At 39.0% G+C, this 22459-nt stretch overlaps 5 protein-coding genes across 6 annotated transcripts; 1 reads left to right on the forward strand and 4 right to left on the reverse strand.

The window, feature by feature from the left end:
- The first annotated feature begins 7351 nt into the window (after positions 1-7351).
- On the forward strand, positions 7352-8096 carry LOC121234712. The gene has a single exon (XM_041130773.1). The coding sequence runs from the start codon at positions 7783-7785 to the stop codon at positions 7954-7956; it is 174 nt and encodes a 57-aa protein (XP_040986707.1). The 5' UTR covers positions 7352-7782; the 3' UTR covers positions 7957-8096.
- Positions 8097-8559: 463 nt separating this feature from the next.
- Positions 8560-10131, reverse strand: LOC121235557. Its single transcript, XM_041131901.1, has one exon. The coding sequence runs from the start codon at positions 10129-10131 to the stop codon at positions 8560-8562; it is 1572 nt and encodes a 523-aa protein (XP_040987835.1).
- On the reverse strand, positions 10131-10808 carry LOC121235558. The gene has a single exon (XM_041131902.1). It carries the CDS (start codon positions 10806-10808, stop codon positions 10131-10133), a length of 678 nt encoding a protein of 225 aa, XP_040987836.1.
- Positions 10809-13001: 2193 nt separating this feature from the next.
- Positions 13002-15697, reverse strand: LOC121234710. Of its 2 annotated transcripts, XM_041130772.1 has the most exons (3): positions 15551-15697; positions 15121-15509; positions 13002-14889 (listed from the first exon to the last, which is right to left on the reverse strand). In XM_041130772.1, the coding sequence occupies exons 2-3, from the start codon at positions 15421-15423 to the stop codon at positions 13159-13161; spliced, it is 2034 nt and encodes a 677-aa protein (XP_040986706.1). In that variant the 5' UTR covers positions 15424-15509; positions 15551-15697; the 3' UTR covers positions 13002-13158. The 2 variants fall into 2 exon arrangements, with proteins under 2 accessions (XP_040986706.1, XP_040986705.1); XM_041130771.1 differs by having other exon boundaries at positions 13002-15509.
- Positions 15698-18716: 3019 nt separating this feature from the next.
- On the reverse strand, positions 18717-20698 carry LOC121235559. Its single transcript, XM_041131903.1, has one exon. The coding sequence runs from the start codon at positions 20667-20669 to the stop codon at positions 18717-18719; it is 1953 nt and encodes a 650-aa protein (XP_040987837.1). The 5' UTR covers positions 20670-20698.
- Positions 20699-22459: the final 1761 nt, after the last annotated feature.

Raw genomic sequence — 22459 nt, forward strand, 5'->3', positions numbered from 1 at the left:
TACAGTCACTCATGGTTCCTCATATTTCATTGTATAGAGAAGGTTTGAACTCTTTTTGTTGGAGACATTATCTTCCTCCAGAGGCTGCTGAAGAAGAAGATGATCTGATTGAGGGAGAGTTGAGTCGGCGTGAGCAATCGTTGTCTTTCATCTAGTTGTGTGCTTTATATATATATATATATATATATATATATATATATATATATCCCTTTGTTGTGTGTGTCAGCTTCCCTCCTAGACCTACTTTCTCTCTGGCATGTCCTGAAACTTCCTGCTATGATATGACTTGTCCCTTGGTGTGTCTGACTTGCTCTCCTTGATCTCTAACACTTGCATGCTCTCATGTCTCTTATTGTTTCTTTCTTGTTTCTGATGATGGTTTGGTGGGCTGGGCCCAATTATGGGCTATGTGCATTTTATCAATTCTCAGAATCCTGTGAATTTTTAGTACACTTGTGAGTTGAAAATTATAAAATTTTTTTTTTTTAGCTGAGAGAGCCTTTATGAGGATTTCTGACCTGGGCAAGCATGTTGAAGGTAAATGAGTTTGCGTATACTCACTTGTTCCCCTCCTCCATATTTGTTGGGATGTGAACTGATCTCCAGCGTTAACGAGTATGATTAATCGTTAACCCTGTCCTCATTAATTTAAGTTGTTTCCTTGTGTGAATTTCAACGTCGTTCGGGATTGGTTCGTTGTGTTAATAAATAACTTGCTTGTGTTTAAATAATAATGCTTTTTGAGGTGAATTTAGGCCTGGGGGTGTATTTGACAGAGTATGGTGAGAGCGCGAAGCTTGAATGTGGCGGGAGATGTAGTTGACTGTGTATGCTGTAAGCGCGGAGCTTGAATGAGTTGGGAGATGTACTCGATTGCGTATGATGCAAGCGCAGAGCTTGAATGTGGCGAGAGATATACTCGATCGCGTATGATGCGAGCGCGGAACTCGAATGTGTCGGGAGATGTACTTGACCGCGTATGCTGCGAGTGCAGAGCTCGAATGTGTCGGGATATGTACTCGACCACGTATGATGCGAGCACTGAGCTCGAATGTGGCGAGAGATATACTAGACCGCATATGATGCGAGCCTGGAGCTAAAATGTGTCGAGAGATGTACTCGACCGCGTATGCTGTGAGTGCGGAGCTCGAATGTGTCAGGATATGTACTCAACCGCGTATAATGCAAGTGCAGAGTTAGAATGTGTCGGGAGATGTACTCCATCGCATATGATGCGAGCGTAGAGCTCGAATATGACGGGAGATGTACTCGATTGCGAATGGTGCGAGCTCGGAGCTCGAAGCGAGTCTAGGGACTTGAATTGTTTTGGACGCGAGGCGTTGGCAAGGGCTTAGGAAGCTCTGGCCTGGCCTAGGGTTCACGACAAGTCTAAGGTCTCGGCTTTGTTGAGCAGGGGGTCGGCAAGTTTAGAGACTTGGCCTTACACCGCAGTGAGTTTAGGGACTTGACTTCATGGAAAGTCTAGGGACTCAAATTTGTTGAGTGGGGGGTCGGCGAGTCTAGAGACCTGGCCTTACCCTACAACGAGTCTTGGGACTTGACTTTATTGAACAGAGGTGCTCATCCGTGCTGAATCGCTTAGTCGGAGGGCGGGCCACGTGGCCTATGTTCTGCACCATAAGAAGCAATTTTGTTAGTTGAAACAAAATTCACATAAGTTTGGAGAAGGATAAACCGCTAGGAGTACCTTTTAGGGAGAGTCCGCAAAGGGAGTCCGTGCGAACTTGCTGGGAGAGCTTGCAAGGATAGTCCAAGTCTTGCCCGAGCATCGTTGGTGACTGGTCCGAACTGAGTCTTGTCGAGTCTGAGCTATGAGGCGTCCATGCACATGGTGCTTTACCGAGATGCACTTCTCTTTTGTTTTGCTGCTTTTCCTTCTGTTTCCTTTCATTTCCTTTGTGGTCAGTCAAGTGATTGGGCTACTACCCTGCGAAGGCTAGGTTGTATGATTAATAAAATAATTTTGTGTACCTGTTTGTAAGATTTCTGTATTTTTCTTGTTGTATTTCATTTTTGCTATCTTTCCTTTTGCTTCCTTTGATGACTTCTCATGGCCAATCTAGAGACTAGACTTGTACCCCGCGAGGGCCGGCAAGTCCAATCTAGGGATTGGTTTATGTTCTGACTGGCTGTTATTGGTTGGTAGAGCCAAAGGGCTCTGGTCCTTAGCCAATGCACCGCAGACAGCAACCTTGCATGAAGGTCTACAAGTCATGGAACTTGTGTTCTGAGTTCCTATTATTTGGCCATAGCTTATGGCTCTGGTCCTTAGCTAATACCTCGTGGTCAATCTAAAGACTGGGCTTGTAACCTGCGAAGGCTGGCAAGTCCAATCTAGGGATTGACTTGTGTTCTTACTGGTTGTTGTTGGTTGGCATAGCCCAAGGGCTCTGGTCCTTGGCCAATGCATCGTAGGCAGCAACCTTGCACGGAACTCGACAAGTCATGGGACTTGCGTTCCAAGTGGCCATTATTTGGGCAGAGCTCAAGGCTCTAGTCCATAACCAATACTTCGTGGCCAATCAAGAGATTGGTCTTGTACCCCGCGAAAGCTGGCAAGTCCAATCTAGGGATTGGCTTGTGTTCCGATTGGCTGTTGTTAGTTGAAAAAACTCAAGGGCTCTGGTCTTTAGCCAATGCATCGCAGTCAGCAACTTTACATGAAGCTCGACAAGTCATAGAACTTGTGTTCCGAGTGGCCATTATTTGGGCAGAGCTTAGGGCTCTGGTCCATAACCAATACTTTGTGGCCAATCAAGAGACTGAGCTTATATCTGGAAGGTCGGGCGGTCTTTGACCTTTCTTGCCCGTTGATTTGTTATGATGGAGCCGTATTGGGACGCTCGAGCAGTGCCCAGATGGCCCATATTACCGACATTTGCCGTTTCGAGCCACAGGAAATAGTTCCTTAGTAGAAACAAAATTTACATAAATTTTGAGAGCGACAAACTGGGACTTATTGTTAGTTGGTGGGAGTCCACGCTTGCCTGTTGGGGATAACCCTTTAGGGAGAGCCCTTTAGCCGAGCAAAGCAGAGTTGAGCAATGGAGTAGAGCAGCAAAGTAGCACAATAGCAGAGCAGAGCAGCACAACAGAGCAGAGCAACGCAACAGCAGAGTAGTGCAGCACAACAGAGTAAGACAACGCAATAAAGTAGAGTAAGGCAGAGCAGAGTAGCACAACAAAGTAGAGTAGGGTAGCACAACAAAGTAGGAGAGCAGAGCAATAGAACAGAGCATTATCTGAGCCCAACCAATGGCATCTAAGTCTCATGCAAGTGGAGAGCTTGGTGCGACTGTGCCAAGTGTGTCCGACTCTCATGTGATTGGTCTGGTCTGGTCCGAGCCCATGCATGATCGCTGGCTGAATCTCGTGTGCCAACCATGGTGAGTGGTTTGGTTCGTGAGAGCCTTGCTAGGTTGGTGATCCAAGGGAAGTTCCCGTGTGAGTGATTTCAGGGTGGAGGAACTCCGTGCATGTAGTTACCGAGTATGCGCTTTTCGTACATGGCGGACGTCGTGCATGTGACTTCATGTGCAGGTGAGGTGTCTTCCAGTACATGGTGAACCTTTCTGTGCGATGGTTTCCGAGTAGGTGCTTCACTTGCAGGTGCTTCCCGTGCGATGGTTTTCCAAGCTGAGGAACTCCGTGCAGATACTTGCCGAGCTGAGGGACCCCGTGCATGTGCTTACCTCCGTGCATGTAGTTTACCGAGCTAAGGGAGGTCTGTCTCGAGCATTGGAAATTTTCCCGTATAGGTGTTGTGCAGTTGTTTTCGAGTAGTGGTGGTGAGGGCCGCCGACGAAAACATGGTGCACACAACGTGCGCCAACCCGCACGGCGTGCCCATGGTATGCATGGCCAACTCTTGTCGTTGGTTGGCTTGGGCGCTCGGGAACCACTTTATGGGCAACAGACTCCGCCGGTGAGTTGCTAGGTGGTTGCTAGCAGCCCAGCAAGGAGTTGTCGGGACTGGGCTCTAGTGTTTTCTGCAGGGCCACTTCCCGGGGATGAGGGGCTGTCGGTGATGCACCAGTAGAGACAGATGAGGCCGACGAGCCACATGGTGGGCGCCGGCACCCTCTCGCGCCGCATCGCGGCTGGGTTACGGCCTGGTCTCCGTGCGCACAGCGTGGTGTGCACGAGACACACTGTTCACGACCCCCCTAGTGGGGGGCTGTGGCTCTGGAGCCAGAGGCTGCTGGTGGTCCAAGTGGTGACCGCCGGGGGGTGACTAGGCTCTGGGCGCACTGGAGGCCGTGCCCCGTGCATTGTGAGTGCACAGTGGTCGTGCATGCATGCATGGCATTGTGCACTTAAGTGCATAGTGCCCACCCGAGTACTGTGCACGTGGTGTGCAGTGCTTGTGTGCCATTGTGCACTTAAAGTGCACAGTATTTGCCTTGTAATGTCCGGGCTGTGTGACTTTTACGTAGTTGGTCTTTACTGGGCGCTTAATCTTTGCACAGTTCATTAGAATGAATTGGGTGCAATGGTGATCGTTAGCTCTTCCCTCCATCGTTTCAGGTTGTTCTTCTCCACATCGTGAGCTCTGAGAGCTTGTCGTTGCCAGCATACGAAGGATACGTTATTTATGGGACAACAGAGATCCCACAAACGGCACCACTGTTGATGTCGTGTTTCGCAGGTCTGACCAACTCTAAGCTGATAGTGCTACGATAGGTGTTATTTGGAGCCCCCGTTAGTGTTTCGATGCGGCTGTGCAGTGGCGGTTACGTCTATGGCAGTGAATGAAAAATAAGTGCAGGGAAAGTAAAGAGTGAAGGATACTAAGATTTATGTGATTCGGCAACAGGCATACGTCCAGGGGGTTTGGGGAAGGGAGTCTCCACTATAATATATCTGTTTACAGTCACTCATGGTTTCTCATATATCACTGTATAGAGAAGGTTGTAACTCTTTCTGTTAGAGACACTGTCTTCCTCAAGAGATTGCTGAAGAAAAGAAGATCTGATTGAAGGAGAGTTGAGTTGGCGTGAGCAGTCGTTGTCTTTCATCTAGGTGTGTGCTTTATATATATATATATATATATATATATATATCCCTTTGTTGCGTGTGTCAACTTCCCTCCTCAGCCTTATTTCTCTCTAGCATACTCTTAAGCTTCTTGCTATGATATGACTTGTCTCTTGGCGTGTTTAACTTGCTCTCCTTGATCTTTGACACCTGCATTTTATCCCTCCACATCTCGGATGAAACATGCTACCGAAACCAATATTTTTATCACTTGAGCCAACCAAGTTTGTAGTGTGTGAAAAAATTGTTCATTCCTTCTTAGATGGTTAATTTCAATTTGCCCATTAAACTTATAGAAAATAAGTTGTTGAAAGATAGTTTGATTATGGCTATTGGCAAGACAGTTTAATTGTGGGCTATCAAGTAGCATTGCTAATTACTTCTCGTCCTTCATTGATATATTTTTGCTTATGAGACCCACCATCGAGTCCTAGCGAAGGGTCCTTTTTCTTTATTAGCTTGTGTGCCATCTCTTAATATGTGGGGCTATTGGAGTGCATAGGTCTTGCTTGTGGGCTGTCTATTGATTCTTCCAACTGTTTTCTGCCCCTGATTGATGTTAGCACAGTACGAGACTTGTGATCTAACCTTATCCAATACAGAAGAGATCATTGCAAACTGAAACTGTATTTTGACATTTTTGCATCGTTATGCATTCTGAAAAGGAATGGGAGTATGATACGCAAACAATATATTTTATAATAATATTATAAGATAAAAATATTTTTATAAAGTAACGTTCATTTTGTAAAAAATAAACTTATAATTTAATGTGTTTTGATATTAAACAAAAATAGTTTTTACTATAAAGTAAATCTAATAAATTTTATAAAATTACATCAATTTGTAAGTTTACTTTGTATAATCTATTATTTTTAACATTTCTCTTCTGAAAAAGCATCTATCTTTTAAGATATTGAGTAGGCTTTGTTCGAATTCAAAACTCGCCTAAACTCATCTCAATTCATTTTATCTTATTATTATAACTTTTTTAAATTCACATACAAAATATAATAAATAATTCAATTTTTATTATACTATTCATAAACTATCTCAACTCATCTTTGAATTCAAACCATTCAATCTAAGAATTATTATTTTTTCGTTTTGAAAAGAGCTCCCAACCTCTTTTTTAAACATAGTGACGGGAAGGGTTGAAGTACTTACAGAAACAGCTTCGAGATTTTTATTATTTGTGTATTTTTTAAGTTGACCTTTAATTTAAATGCCTAGATCTGATCTACATATTCATACAAACCATTGTCCAATTAAAACAACTAAAAAAACAAGACAATCTTAACAAGTAAAATAAAAATTCGAGAGGTTATTAAGTTTAGCAGTTTATTTTTGGGTAAATATGTGAATCTGTTCAATGGAAAAAAGACATTACAATTACAGCTTGCTTTCCCTCAACCACCCATCAAGAGCAAAACCCTTTTAAGTTCATAATCCACGTGCTAAGCACTACTAAAATCTACAGATTCTATAGAGAGAGAGAGAGAGAGAGGCACTTAAAAAAAACCACGTACGCTTTTTCTTTGTATCTTTCCTTCAATCAAAAGCACCGAATCAATTACCTTCCCCATGGAAAGTATAATGATAACAACACTTTTTTCATTTGATGGAGAGTGGGTGAAAGTGCATGGTTTTGTAATGAAGAAGCCTCCCTAGGAATGAGGGAATTGGCTCAGACAATGAATAGATGCTCTCATAAGACGTGAACCAGCTCTGAATCATGGCAATTGTGAGTGGGTCACCACCATCACTTACACCCCTTCTACAGGCAAATGAGTAAAGGTTAAAAAGGAAAACATATAAAAAAAAATTTGGGCAAATTGGACTTTAGAGTGCGCAATTCTTGTGTCTTTTTGTACGTAGATGCTTGCTTTGCCATACTCATGTCTCCTTCTCCAATCCAACCTTTTTCAAGTTTCCATCACTGTTTTTTTTTTTTTTCCAATGTCTACGTGAGCGTAAGAAAAACGCATAGCTTGATTTCCCTGATATACAAAAACTCAAAAGCAATCAGCACTCAATGCATTATGTCTTGTTGCGTTTGGATATTAAGATATTTTCAAGTATTCTATGAATAGTAATAAAATAATAATAAATAATAATAAAAAATAAGTAAAAAATAATAATAAAATAATAAATAATAGTGATGTAATAACCAAACTAGGCCAGTCTTGGTTTTCTCATTTGCGCCATTTACTGGTCCAATTTTCCTTTTGTTTTGGACAACGTGGGTGGTTTCCAAAATCGAACCCTTTCTTCCTTCTTTTTATAACCTTTTTCTTTTCTTTCTCGTGGCCTGTAGATTCTCCATTGTAGTTGAAACTTGAAACCCCAAGGCCCAAGTCATTGGCCGAATGGGCTCAAATTGTGACAAATCCAAAGTCATCAGCTTGATAGACGCTTTCTAATCTATCTTAAAAGGAAAGGCTGAATGGGTTCAGATTGTGCCAAGTCAGCAGGCCGAACCCTGTAGAATCGTCGACGAATGGGCTGGGTTTTCTTCTTCTTCCTCTTTTCTTTTCTTTTGAGAAAAGGGTTTTAACTTTTCTTTTCCTTCACGTTCACGAATCACGCTGCTTGGAAAGGAGAGGTTAAACGGCCCCAGAAGCGTGAGGAGTGAATGAATCTGTCTAACTCCCATCCAATTTCCAAACCCTTGACTGATTCTACTTCGGGGGAAGCCATTTGCTATTTTGCAAGTAGAAGTAAATGGGTTTGATCAAGAGCACCTTCTCGTTCCTTATGGGCACGGTGTTCGGAGTCTACGTGGCCCAAAACTACGCCGTCCCGAATATCAGGAAGCTCGCCGGCACTGGGCTTCTCATAGCGCAGCACATCGAAGAGACTTACCGCAAGCCGAAGAAGAGGAACGACGATGATTAGTTCCACTGGTTTTGAGGACGTTTTCTTCTTGTATTTTTTGGAGGATGGGGATTTGTGGTGAAAGTGATGGTCGTTGTTGGTTGGGATATTTCTGATTGTGATACGGAATTTTTTAATGAAGAATTGAGCAACTTTTTGCCCATTTTTCCCCTTCCGTAGATTTCCAAATTGATTGCAATTTCTGCTCTATGAATCAATTGGGCTTATCAATTTAAATGACTAGAGATGGAACTAGATCAAGTATTTTTTACTGCTCTGGCGTTGTGGCTTTAATTCATTAGCAGCATCAAACTTTGCAATTATACTGTCAACTTATTCCAATTGGCTCCAACATCCGTAGTAAGTGACCATGAGGGAGCAAAATAGAGCTGTTGGCTTTTGTGGGTAGTTCTGAATCTGATTACAGTAATTTATAGGAGGGGAGCAAAATAGAGTTCTCTCACGTAATTACAGTAATATCAAGTGTCTACACAATCATCATCTAAGAAGCAGATGTCCTTGTTTCCCTTCAACAAACTCTGCAATTTGATAACGAGGGTAATTGCAAGCTTATGATTGTAATCTAATCATGCTAAGCTGTCTCTGCTTTTCAACTCAAAAGATTTATTGATTCTGGTCAATGGTTAGGTACAAGTCAATTGAATTTGAAGCTGTCTCACTCTCTGATGGAGAGGGATTGAAGGGCAAGGGCTTCTGCATGTAAAATGAACGCCATTCATCAATGCTTGTCATTTGATGAGGATCTAAACCGGGAAGTGCTCTGCGTTGTTGAAGTTTAAGAATCTTTTCAGCTTTACCAAGAATGTGAACTGCATGCCTCACGCTGTCTTCCCTCTTTTCAATGGAGCTGCTCAAACTCTTCGCGGATATAAAGCGTTGCAAGTTAGTGAGGCAAGCACCCAGTATATCAGAGATCATGGCAGCTACTGCTTCAAATAGTTTCTCACCTATCTGGTCATCCCCGCTTTTTCTGTTTAGCAGCATAGTTTGAGTTATCCTATACATGGAATTGGCAGCCAATACCTTGATAGGCCACTTCGAAGGACCGTGCTTTAAACATTGTGGCGTGTGATTTTTGTGGAACTCCACAAGATTGTTCTTTGCAGTATCTGAGAGCTTTTGAAGTGCTTCCCTTGGGCTTTTTGCTTTAAGGGACAGTTTATGGAGATCAACATCTAACCACTTGCGATAGAGTTCCACTCGTACCCATACCCCCTCTGCTGCCCTCCTGATGTTGATAAATTCTTTTCTAGTGTCCAGGTTGTTTTCAACTAGTCTTACATACATCATACCTTCATTCACGCTACATATGAGTTCTTCAATTAATTTAGGGCTCACGTTAGGAAGTACTACTGCAATACTTGCTAGTGTCACCACAGGAAGTGCCCAGCAATTTGGCGGTTCTTCAGAATCTAAAGACGGAACTTGGTTACTGTCAAACTCCACCACTCCCTTGAATTCTTGTGAAGATCTCTCCAAGAGTTTTATGAGGTATTTAGGCCGTCTCTTTTCCCCCATCCGAAACCAATAATCAGTAGGGTCACAATTGCGTTTCACCATCCCAACCATTGCATCCTCGCCTTCGAGATGCAAAACAAAACGGCTAAGATCCGGCTTTGAATTAGGCTGTGATTCCGAAGCTGATGCAGCATTCCTGAATCTAAACTTCAATAAACCTTTGCAGCAGTTGCAGCATGATAAGATCCAGCTTACAAAGAAAATGGAAATGAATTGAATCCCTTTGCTCATTAGCACAATACCTATCTGCACTCCGATACACAAGTTTAAGAAATGGTCTTTTGCATCATGGGCAAGTTTCCTGCAGTGCCTGTTACGAAGTCCCAGTAAAGTAAATGGGCACTCTTTCATCTCCACTAGGCTCTGGATCCAGTAGTTCTCTACTTTAAATGATTTTCTGCCTGTTTTATTTCCCCTTTTTGGGCTACTGAAATTGATGGCGATGAACCATCTACAAGCTGGACCAACAGTACCGATTCCTACTGCAATTGTCTGTGTGACAAGAACTAAAGTGGTCGACCAATGATAATCAGATTCTCCGCTGCAAAATTTAAATGACCAGGGCATAAAGTGGGATCTAAGCATGGCTTGTGCTAAAGTTGCGGCGCTTAGAAGACAGAATGCTCCAGAAGCGGTGGATGTCACTGAACGCGCCATCACAAACTGGGGCTGCCTGTATGAGCCATCACCCAATACTTCATAAGATCCTTTCTAAGTTTGTCGACAACTGACTTACCAATTTCATTCGAGCCTTCCTTGAGAGCTAATTGGTGCCTTTTATTGTACTTGAGTTCCAAATACTGCTTAGTGTTTGGAACTGTCAGAGCAGAAAAACTCAAGAGGAGAAGCAAAACAATCATGATAAACATGATGAAAACATGTTCTCCCCAGAAAACATAGATTACCCCAGTGGCTAATTGGATGCAAACATTCACAATAACAGTAATAACAAGTATTCCCAAGGCCACAATATTCATAAACATATCGCTGTTCTCCATGGTGCCAAGAGAAGGCATAGAATTACCCATTACCGTACAGACGAGGATCGTGCTGCTGAGTTTTGCAAGCTGATCTTGCCGGCGGGGCATAGACGTATTTAGATCCACCGACAGTTTGGTTGCCACAGCTAACAAGGTGAGGGAAGTAGCATTTAGAGAGGAGAATTTGCAGGGTAACCAGAACTTCTGGCGGCGGATCCCTTGGATGACATCAGCGGCCATGGAGATGAGGAAGGCCAGGGACGCTGCTGCAACGTAGAGGCCAATCCATGGCATTGGCTGGCTGAACTTCGTGTCATCCAGGTTCCCATCAATATTGCATCCGAGCTTACCCATCTTCTTCTTCCTTTTCCCTGTCAGGTGAGAGTCTTTGGATCTACTTTTTTTTTTTTTACCCGATCCCTGTGTTCGTGTTATCTTTTGACAATAAATACTGTCTTCTTATTGGACTTCTGCTCCAGCCTCCATATATTAATCTGTAGGATGAGTTTATTAGTTGTTTTTACTGTTAAGGACATGGATTTTTTTTTTTTTTTTTAAAGGGCCTTTAAGGACATGATTGGTTTTTCGCTCAATGCTACTCAACCTCCCAATCTTCATACACTATATTTTTTTAATATTTTTTTGAGTTTATTTTTTTAAAACTAATTTAATTCTTTTATTTATTATTCATATATTAAATATTTGATAAATAATAATAATAATAAAAATTAGAAAATAGTAAGAGGTTATATAGATTTTTTTTTTTCTTTTACCTTCCATTTATAGATGTCGATTATTTTAATTTATTTGAAGATGCACAATCTTCTGTACCTCTAGAGATACAGAAAAGATCGTGCGATCATATAGTTTATGAGTAATGATATACACAACAAATTATACAACACATTGTACAACAATGTTATAAAATGAAGGTATTTTTATAAAATTATATTACTTTTATTAGATGTTTTATAAAACTACACCCCATTTAACATATTGTTGTACAAAATGTTGTGTGTAGATCATTTTCCATAGTTTATTGCCAAAATAAATTACTCAAGTGGATATTATTAATACACGTCCAATTCTCCTTGGGGACCCCTTATTGGTCATTTTAGATTTCAGGGGCTTCGTTTGGAAATATAATTCATCTCAACTCATCTCAACTCATCATTACAATTTTTTCAAATCTCAACACAAAATATAATAAACAATTCAATTTTTTCAAATCATAAAATAATAATAATAATAATAAATAATATTCTAATAATATTTTATCAATTCAACTCAACCCACTTCAACATCCAAACGCACTCATAAACTCTCACATTGCACGTACAATAGAATTTAATTTGAAAGAATAAAGAGTAATGGTGCTATGTCCATAATTTATACCACTCACTTTATCTCTTTAACTTAGCATCACATTGACTTACTAAAAAAAATAAAAAAAATATATTCAAAACAAAATGACACCCAAAAATGTAAGAAGAGAAATACTAAAAACTAACTTAGATTTCATTTACTCTTTTATGTTTGTATTTTTTAATAAGCTAGATGACATCACAATGTGATGCTGTATCAAGTGATATAAATTAGGAGAATATAGTAACATTTCTCGAAAGAAAAATATTAATCCAATCACGTGAATGGTGTAGAATACAGGTGTGGAGGGTATGCTTTATAAATATACTTTTTTCTCCAAATTTTTTTTGTAATTATGATCTTTTTCTTATCATGAGTGAGAGTTATTAATAAGATTGGAATATCTTTCTCTTTTTTTAAAAAAATATTAATACCGTGGGACTCATAATTTGACTTATAATGAGAGATTTTTATGAAATAAATTATTTAATTATTAAATACATCTTTGTTATAGAGGATCGTGAATGCTAAGATGAATGTGATTTATTTATGACTGCTAAAGTATTGTGTATTCAGTGTTGTCACGTCCGAATCTACTGATACAGTGGTTCGGATTGAGACATTCGGGACCCAAAGATATTGGTCAAGGCAACACTATTTTATTAGATTTGTGTTGATTACAGTCTCTAACCTACTGCCAACAATTTCGGACTAAACTATATGGAATCATAGGGACAATTTTTAGCAGCGACTTGTGACTCCAAACCATTCATTACAATTATCTGTAACGGCGAAATGGTCGACTCGAGAAACCTAAACATCGACTCTCGACACCCCAATTGAATTTTGGGAAGGCAAAGCGACGAAGGTCCCTTGCCAACTACCGGTGGTATTCTCCTTCCAAAATTTAAGCCCAAAGATAGACTTTCAAGACAGAATGGGGAACCTGGACGAATTCCTATAAGAAACCGAACCACCAGCTTCCATAGCCTGCAAGAGAGACCAAGTCTCTCCTTCATTCTTCAAAACCATAGAGGTATCACATCAGTTTCCCAGCCTTTATTTCAAAATCTTCCAATACTGTTGGTATGGAGTATTTAAATGGTATGTGGGGGAATTTACTAGGGCGTTAGTAAAGGGAAAAGAAAATGAAAAAAGGTCATGACTAGCATCAGCATGAAGTTCAAGAACAAAACTTTCTTTACATAGGGAGAGTAGTTGCAAGTAATTACACAATCTTCGTCAAAGAAGCATAAGCTATTTTTTCCCAGAGTACAAACTTTGCACTAACACGAAAATCGTAAGTTGTCTCTGTTTTTCAGATCCACGCTTGCCGATTCTAGTCAATGATTAGATACAAGTCACTTGAACTGGAACTGGAAGAAGCTGTCTCAATCTGTGACGGAGAAGGATTGAAAGGCAAGGGCTTTTGCATGTAAAATAAACGCCATTCGTCAATGCTTGCCATTTGACAGGGATCTAAACCGGGAGATTCTCTATGTTCTTGAAATTTCAGAATCTTTTCGGCTTTACCAAGAATGTCAATTGCATGTCTCACGCTGTCTTCCCTCTTTTCAATGGCGCTGCTCAAACACTTCATGGAAATAAAACGTTGCATGTTAGTGAGGCAAGCGCCCAGTATATCAGAGATCATGACAGCTACTGTTTCAAATAGTTTCTCATCCATCTGGGCATTTCCGCTTTGTCTCCTTAGCAGCATGGCTTGAGTTATCCTATACATGGAATTGGCAGCCAATATCTTGATTGGCCATTTCGAAGGACCGTGCTTCAAACATTGCGGCGTGTGATTCTTGTGGAACTCCAAGAGCTTGTTCTTTGCATTATCTGAGAGTTTTTGAAGTATTTCCTGTTGGGTTTTTCCTTGAAGGGACAGTTTATGGAGATCAACATCCAGCCACTTGTGGTAGAGTTCCACTCGTACCCACACCCCCTCTGCTGCCCTCCTGATGTTGTGCAATTCTTTTCTTGTGTCCAGGTTGTTTTCTAAGAGTCTTATATACGTCAAACCTTCGTTCACACTACATAGTAATTCTTCAATTAATGTAGGACTGATGTTTGGAAGTGTTACTGCAATACATGTTAGTGTCACCACAGGAAGAGCCCAACATTTTGGTGGTTCTTCAGATTCTAAAGAAGGAATTCGGTTACTGTCAAACTCCACCACTCCCTTGAATCCATGTGTAGATCTCTCCAATAGTGTTATGAGGTATTTTGGTCGTCTCTTTTGCCCCATCTGAAACCAATAATCAGTAGGGTCCCAATTGCATTTCTTCATCATCTCAACCAATGCATCCTCGCCTTCGAGATCCAAAACAAAACGGCTAAGATCCAGCTTTGAGTAAGGCCGTGAATCTGAAACTGATTCAGTGTTTGAAACACTCTTGAATATCAACTTCTTCTTCAAACCTCGGCAGCAGTGGTAGCAGTACAAGATCCGGCTTACAAATAAAGTGGAAATGAGGCGAATCGCCTTGCTCATTAAGACAAGTCCAATCTGCACTCCGATACACAAGTTTAAGAAATGATCTTTTGCATCATGAGCAAGTTTCCTGCAGAGCTTGTTACGAACACGTAAGAAAGTTAATGGCCTCTCTTTCATCTCTACTAAGCTCTGGATCCAGTAGTTCTCTACTTTAAACTCTTTTCTGCCAGTTTGATTTCCTCTGCTAGGGCAAGAAAATCTGATGGCGATGAACCATCTACATGCTGGGCCAATACTACCAACTCCTACCGCAATTGTCTGAGTAGCAAGAACTAATGTGGTGGACCACTTATAATCAGACTCTCCAGTGCAAAATTTAAAAGACCATGGCATGAATTGGGATCTAGCCATGGCTTGTGCTAAAGTTGCGAGGCTCAGAAGACAGAATGCTCCAGAAGCTGTGCATGTCACTGAACGCCCCACCACAAATTGTGGGCTGCCCGTGTGAGCCATCATCCAATACTTCATGAGATCTTCTCTAAGTTTGTCAACAACCGGTTTCCCAGTTTGATTCAAGCCTTCTTTGAGAGCTAATTGGTGCTTTTTAGTGTACTTGAGCTCCAGATACTGCTTAGTGTTTGGAACAGTCAAGGCAGAAAAACTCAAGAGAAGAAGCAGAACAAACATGATAAACAGGATTAAAGCATGTTCTTTCCAGAAAACATAGATTACTCCGGTGGCTAGTTGGATGCAAATATTCACAATAACAGTGATAACAAGTATTCCTAATGCTAGAATGTTGGTGAACATTTCCTTGTTCTCCATGGTGCCAAGGGAAGGCATAGAATTACTCATTACCGTGCAGATGAAGACAGTGTTGCTGAGTTTTGCAAGCTGATCCTGCCGGCTAGGCATCGAGGTATTTAAATCCACCGAGAGTTTAATTGCCACAGCTAACAAGGTGAGGGAAGTAGCATTGAGAGAGGAGAACTTGCATGGGAACCAGAACTTCCGATAGCGGATCCCTTGGATGACATCTGCAGCCATGGCGATGAGGAAGGCCAGGGACGCTGCTGCAACGTAGAGGCCAATCCATGGCATTGGCTGGCTGAACTTTGTGTCATCCAGATTCCCATCAATGTTGCATCCGAGCTTCCCCATCTTCTTCTTCTTCCGTTTCCCTGTTGGGTGAGAGGTCGGTTTTGAACCTGCTAATTGTGCTTAAATTATCTAATTATTTGGTCCAGATGTCTTTGTATCATTTCAAAAAAAGTTGATAAACTTGGTGTATTTCATGTCGACATTCGACCGTGAATGCTGTTTGTCCTAATCGAATTTTCCTCCATAGATTATTGTCGAATGTACGTTCTTCTGGTTGTTTTATGGACCAAGACTTCAAGTTTACCAGAAGATTCCGTTGCCACCAAGGATTTGATTGCTCATATCTATTGTCTTGTATTGATGGCCGTCTCCATGCACCTTTAATATATAGTAATTTGAAGGGAGTGGTAGTGGAGTGGGTGTTATCTAGAGAACTACACAAATTGTATTATTGCACATATATAGTTTATTCATGACATCCATAAAACGTGAGACCCAATTTGGCTTAAAAAAATGGATTATGATTGGGATTGATTATGATGGGGGACCCATATGTGACTTGGAAATGATAGATTTCGAAGGAATTCTTCTTCTGCAGCAGAAGCCATACTTTGATATAATATAAAATTTCTGTTATTGTGGATCATATCATGACTAGTGCTAATTTAAATGTGATTTATTTTATGACTGCTAACGTAATCGATCATGTCTTCCCATTTTAAAAAAATTAATGTTTTCCATTTGAATTTATAGATACAATCCTTCATGCTCGGCTTCTGCATGCATTTATAGAAGGAAGGTGAATTCCATATGTGGCCACGGAGTGCAGGTAAAATGCAATTATTTGAGGACAAAGAGCTTTAATCAATCGATTTGTGTCGATGTGTACTGTAATTTGTATCAGAATCTTTCTACATAATATATCTCTTTATTTGAGTTTATATCCCAACAAAAGTACTTTGAAATTTCACTATATATATCGAAGAAATGAATTACAGAAGTTAGATTTAAATAAATATTTGAAGTTTCAAAATATTGAAAGAATGAATTATATTTTTCACCAAAACCAATGAAGTGGAACTTATTTTTTATTTTTTAATTTTACTTCCAAAACTACTAAAGTTTTAAACGTACAATTCCAATATTTACGGCCTGTATGTTTTATTGATTATTCTCTTATTGTTAAAATTGAGTCACATTATATTGGTTTTTCGTAAATTTTTATTTCGAGATCTTAATCGATGATGAAAGTTGAAGAATATATATAGCTTATACTGCAATTCGAAATTTTTGGTAATTTGAGATACAAATTAATCCACCATATATAACACTCTCTTCAACGTCGACTTAACACGATATATATGATTTGTAAGAAGAGAGATTCTATTTGTAAGTCGGTGTGGATAACACATTTAATTTAGTGCTTATATGATATAATTTGATTTGAAAAAAAATTAAAATTAAAATTAAAAAATTATCATTTAAGTGATGTATATAAATAGTATAATACTCTATACATCAGATTGATAATAGAATAACTTTTTCTAAAAAAAGTTGAATCAAATCTCTTACAAATAAAATATTGCCATATCAACGGTATGGAGAGTGTTTCTTCCACGTTTAATTGTAAAAAGAATTAAAAAATAAAAAATTCTATTTACAAGCCGAGGATATACTCTCCTTAATGTTGACTTGGCATCATATGATTCCTAAGAAAAGTTACAACCCAAACATTATCATGTAAACGGTGTAGATTTTACCTCAGCTTGTAAATAAAAGAATTAAGAAAAATTGATAGTTTACACTTTACATTGATGTATATCAAAATATTTTATTCTAATATCTATATACAATTATCTCCAAAGAAAAATGATTCATTTATAATTATTTTGTAATTATTTTATAACTCTATATAAAATAAAGGATACTTTTGTAATATTAAAATTTATTATTAATGGAATGACATGACAGTATTGATTGATTAAAAAATGAATTATAAAAAATTATAAGTATATCATTACTCATCTCCAAATTCAAAATTTTATTTGATAGTTAATGGATTTGCCTCATTTTTACATAATTCAGATGAGATGAGACAAGATGTGATGTTTTGTTAAAAGTTAAAAAATATTGTTATAATATAATTTTTATTTTGAAATTTCTAAAAGTTGAATTATTTATTATAATTTGTGTGGAAGTTTAAAAAAATTATTAAAATTATATAAAATGAGATAAATAGTTTGATTTTATGTAATCAAAACAACACTACAATTCGCCCACAATCATAAAATACACATATACCTAACTTATTTTTGAGAGCTTATCCCTTTGACTGGCATTCGATAACAGGTAAAATGACGACGATACCGCACATCAATCATCATCCCTATGGGAGAAAAGTGATTATCAGAATAATAAATTAGTCTTTATACTCACAAATCCCCAATTCCCAATTGCTTTTGAATAGCCCTAAAGATTTTGCGTACAAGAAAATGAGTTACTTTGGGAGGCCATGGAGGTGTCAATATTCTATGCAGAAGCGGTGGAATGTGTACAATTATGAAAATCGAGAGAAGGTGTAACAGTCCGACACGTGAAAGGATATGTAACAGGGCCATGGGCCATGGGCTTACCTTTTTTGTTTTTAACGTGCTTCCTCCTAGTGGACCGTCGAGCAACTAAAAATACTCTTTTACGAGAATCCAGGAATGAAGAGAGCTGATTGATAAGTAGAACGTAATAACATGATGAAAAATCTTCATAATGGTCATTATTAGGCCCATTTAATGTTGATCATAACTATTTGGTCTTAAATCTGAGATTTTAGAACTAATCATGATGTAGTAGTACATCTATTAGAAACAACGACTAATTTTCTATCGACTGCTTTGCTTGTATGTAACACTTGATTCCGGTCACTTATTTTTATAAACTATTTTATGGCCGAATTTAAGATTTGTACATTACATTGTTTCTCAAGTCAGCAACATTTTTTATCCGAAATTCTTGTCTACATTTTTATTGATCAATATATACGAGATTTATACTTTCTCGATCCATCCATTTTATCTGAATATAAAGATAACTTCTCCATCAATACACAAAATTCAATACATAAAGAACTAATTATATATATATATATATTATCATATAATTATTTGAAATATTCAAAATAATATTTTATTTATTTCAAAGATTAATTCTAACAAAACTTTAATTCCTTACATAGGGAGAGTACGTAGTTGCAAAAGAAGCAGAGGCCATTTTTTTCCCATAGTACAATGTTTGCACTGACATGAAAATCATAAGCTGTCTCAGATCGACGTTTTTCAGCTCCAGTACGGTTGCCGATTCTAGTCAATGATTAGGTACAGGTCACTTGAACTTGAAGAAGCTATCTCACTCTCTGACGGAGAAGGATTGAAAGGCAAGGGCTTTTGCATGTCAAGTAAACGCCATTCTTCAATGCTTGCCATTTGACAGGGATCTAAACCGGGAAATGCTCCATGTTCTTGAAGTTTCAGAATATTTTCAGCTTTGCCAAGAATGTCAACTGCATGTCTCACGCTGTCTTCCCTCTCTTCAATGGCGCTGCTCAAACACTTAATGGATATAAAACGTTGCATGTTAGTGAGGCAAGCACCCAGTATATCAGAGATCATGACAGCTACTGTTTCAAATAGTTTCTCACCCATCTGGGCATTTTCGCTTTGTCTCTTTAGCAACATAGTTTGAGTTATCCTATACATGGAATTGGCAGCCAATATCTTGATTGGCCATTTCGAAGGACCGTGCTTCAAACATTGCGGCGTGTGATTCTTGTGGAACTCCACAAGCTTGTTCTTTGCAGTATCTGAAAGTTTTTGAAGTGTTTCCTGTTGGGTTTTTCCTTGAAGGGACAGTTTATGGAGATCAACATCCAGCCACTTGCGGTAAAGTTCCACTCGTAACCACACCCCCTCTGCTGCCCTCCTGATGTTGTGCAATTCTTCTCTTGTGTCCAGGTTGTTTTCTAAGAGTCTTATATACGTCAGACCTTCGTTCACACTACATAGTAATTCTTGAATTGATGTAGGACTGATGTTTGGAAGTGTTACTGCAATACATGTTAGTGTCACCACAGGAAGAGCCCAACAGTTTGGCGGTTCTTTAGATTCTAAAGAAGGAACTTGGTTACTGTCAAACTCCACCACTCCCTTGAATCCATGTGTAGATCTCTTCAATAGTGTTATGAGGTAGTTAGGTCGTCTCTTTTGCCCCATCCGAAACCAATAATCAGTAGGGTCCCAATTGCATTTCTTCATCTTCTCAACCAATGCATCCTCGCCTTCGAGATCCAAAACAAAACGGCTAAGATCCAGCTTTGAGCAAGGCCGTGAATCTGAAACTGATTCGGTGTCTGAAACACTCTTGAATATAAACTTATTTTTCAAACCTTGGTAGCAGTGGCAACAGTACAAGATCCGGCTTACAAATAAAGTGGAAATGAGCCGAGTCGCCTTGCTCATTAAGACGAGTCCAATCTGCACACCAATACACAAGTTTAAGAATTGATCTTTTGCATCATGAGCAAGTTTCCTGCAGTGCTTGTTACGAACACGTATGAAAGTTAATGGGCTCTCTTTCATCTCTACTAAGCTCTGGATCCAGTAGTTCTCTACTTTAAACTCTTTTCTGCCAATTTGATTTCCTCTGTTAGGGCAAGAGAAATTGATGGCGATGAACCATCTACATGCTGGGCCAATAGTACCGACTCCTACCGCAATTGTCTGAGTAGCAAGAACTAAAGTGGTCGACCACTTATAATCAGACTCTCCTCTGCAAAATTTAAATGACCATGGCATAAACTGGGATCTAACCATGGCTTGTGCTAAAGTTGCGAGGCTCAGAAGACAGAATGCTCCAGAAGCTGTGCATGTCACTGAACGCCCCACCACAAATTGGGGGCTGCCCGTATGAGCCATCATCCAATACTTCATGAGATCTTCTCTAAGTTTGTCAACAACCGGTTTCCCGGTTTCATTCAAGCCTTCTTTGAGAGCTAGTTGGTGCTTTTTAGTGTACTTGAGCTCCAGATACTGCTTAGTGTTTGGAACAGTCAAGGCAGAAAAACTCAAGAGAAGAAGCAAAACAAGCATGATAAACAGGATTAAAGCATGTTCTTTCCAGAAAACATAGATTACTCCGGTGGCTAGTTGGATGCAAATATTCACAATAACAGTGATAACAAGTATTCCTAATGCCAGAATGTTGGTGAACATTTCCTTGTTCTCCATGGTGCCAAGGGAAGGCATGGAATTACTCATTACCGTACAGATGAAGACAGTGTTGCTGAGTTTTGCAAGCTGATCCTGCCGTCTAGGCATCGAGGTATTTAAATCGACCGAGAGTTTGATTGCCACAGCTAACAAGGTGAGGGAAGTAGCGTTGAGAGAGGAGAACTTGCAGGGGAACCAGAACGTCCGATGGCGGATCCCCTGGATGACATCCGCGGCCATGGTGATGAGGAAGACCAGGGACGCTGCTGCAACGTAGAGGCCCATCCATGGCATTGGCTGGCTGAACTTTGTATCATCCAGGTACCCATCAATGTTGCATCCGAGCTTCTCCATCTTGTTTTTCTTCTTCTTCTTCTTCTTCTTCCGTTTCCCTGTTGGGTGAGAGGCGGCCGGTTTGAAAGGCCTGCTTGTGCTTGTTTAATATTTATCTGGTGCATGCATGACCGATCTTGAAATATACTATCTTTCTTATTCGACTTTTGCTCCATGCATAGATTATCGTTGAATGCGCGTTCTTCTTGTTGTTTTATGGATCAAGACTTGAAGTTGACGAGAAGATTCCGTTGGCAGGCGTCTCCACCTTTAATATTAAGTAATTTGAAGGGAGAACTGGTAGTGCATGGAGTTGGTGTTATCTATCTTTCTCATTTCTCCATATAAAATTGTATTGTTGCACATAGTTTAAACTTTTATTAGGGACATGCATCCGTACGTAAGCCGTGCGACCCAATTTGGCTTTTAAAAAAATGGATTAGGATTAATTGGGATTGATTACGATCATGGATTTCCAAGACATTCCTAGTAAACTTTGATGGTGGATTATATATGAGTGCTAACCTAACTGTGATTTATTTAATTATGATTGCTAACGTTATATATAATGCTTTGGCTTTAATCGATTTGTTTTGTACGTTGATGGGTATCTGAATATCAATATTCAATTTAATAGATTATAATATGTACAGATCATCGTATTCCAAGAGAGACTAATATTAATTGTAGCTCAAGTAAAAAAAAAAAAAAAAAAATTAATTAATTGTAGCTTAACTACTAGCTTTAACTTCTTCTACCGCCAAATGTATGTGGCCTGATTGGCATAACCTCCAGACTCCAAAATGTATCAAAACAAAAGAGAAAAAACTTGTTCTTCTACCAATTTTCTACGAGTTTGTATGATCATATCAGAATTTCTCAACATAATAATATTTCTCGATCTTTATTTATTTGAGTTTATACTTGAACAAAAGTTTGAAGTTCCAGTACAATATCGAAGGAATGAATATTTACAGAATTCTGATTTGAATAAATATTTCAACTTTCAAAATACTGAAAAATGAATTTATATTTTTCACCAACGAACTGGAACTTGTTTTTTTATTTTACTCCCAAAACTAGTAAAATTTTAATTAAATGTACAGTACTTCCAATTATCTGTATATTTTTAACTTGGGCATGATCATATATATGAATTATTGTTGGAAAAGTTTAAAAATAAAATATCTTCCACGACTGTATCTTCCCTATCGGTTTGTAAATAAAATAATTAAAAATAAAAAAATTTATTCGTAAGCCGGTGTGTATGATATTATAGCTTGTAGAAAAAGTTTAAGAATCAAATCTCTTACAAATAAAATACTTTCGTATAAATAGTGTGGATGGTGTTTCTTTCGCAACGACTTGTAAATAAAATAGTTAAAAAATGATAGTTTTACGTCGATGTATAACAGTATCAAAATATTTTATTTTAAAGTAATTTTTACATATAACAAAAAAGTGAGTAAATATTATGTAATTGTTTTAAAAAAGAATAAAATTTA

This window comes from Juglans microcarpa x Juglans regia, chromosome 6D (genome assembly GCF_004785595.1).
Source record: "Juglans microcarpa x Juglans regia isolate MS1-56 chromosome 6D, Jm3101_v1.0, whole genome shotgun sequence".
NCBI lineage: Eukaryota > Viridiplantae > Streptophyta > Magnoliopsida > Fagales > Juglandaceae > Juglans > Juglans microcarpa x Juglans regia.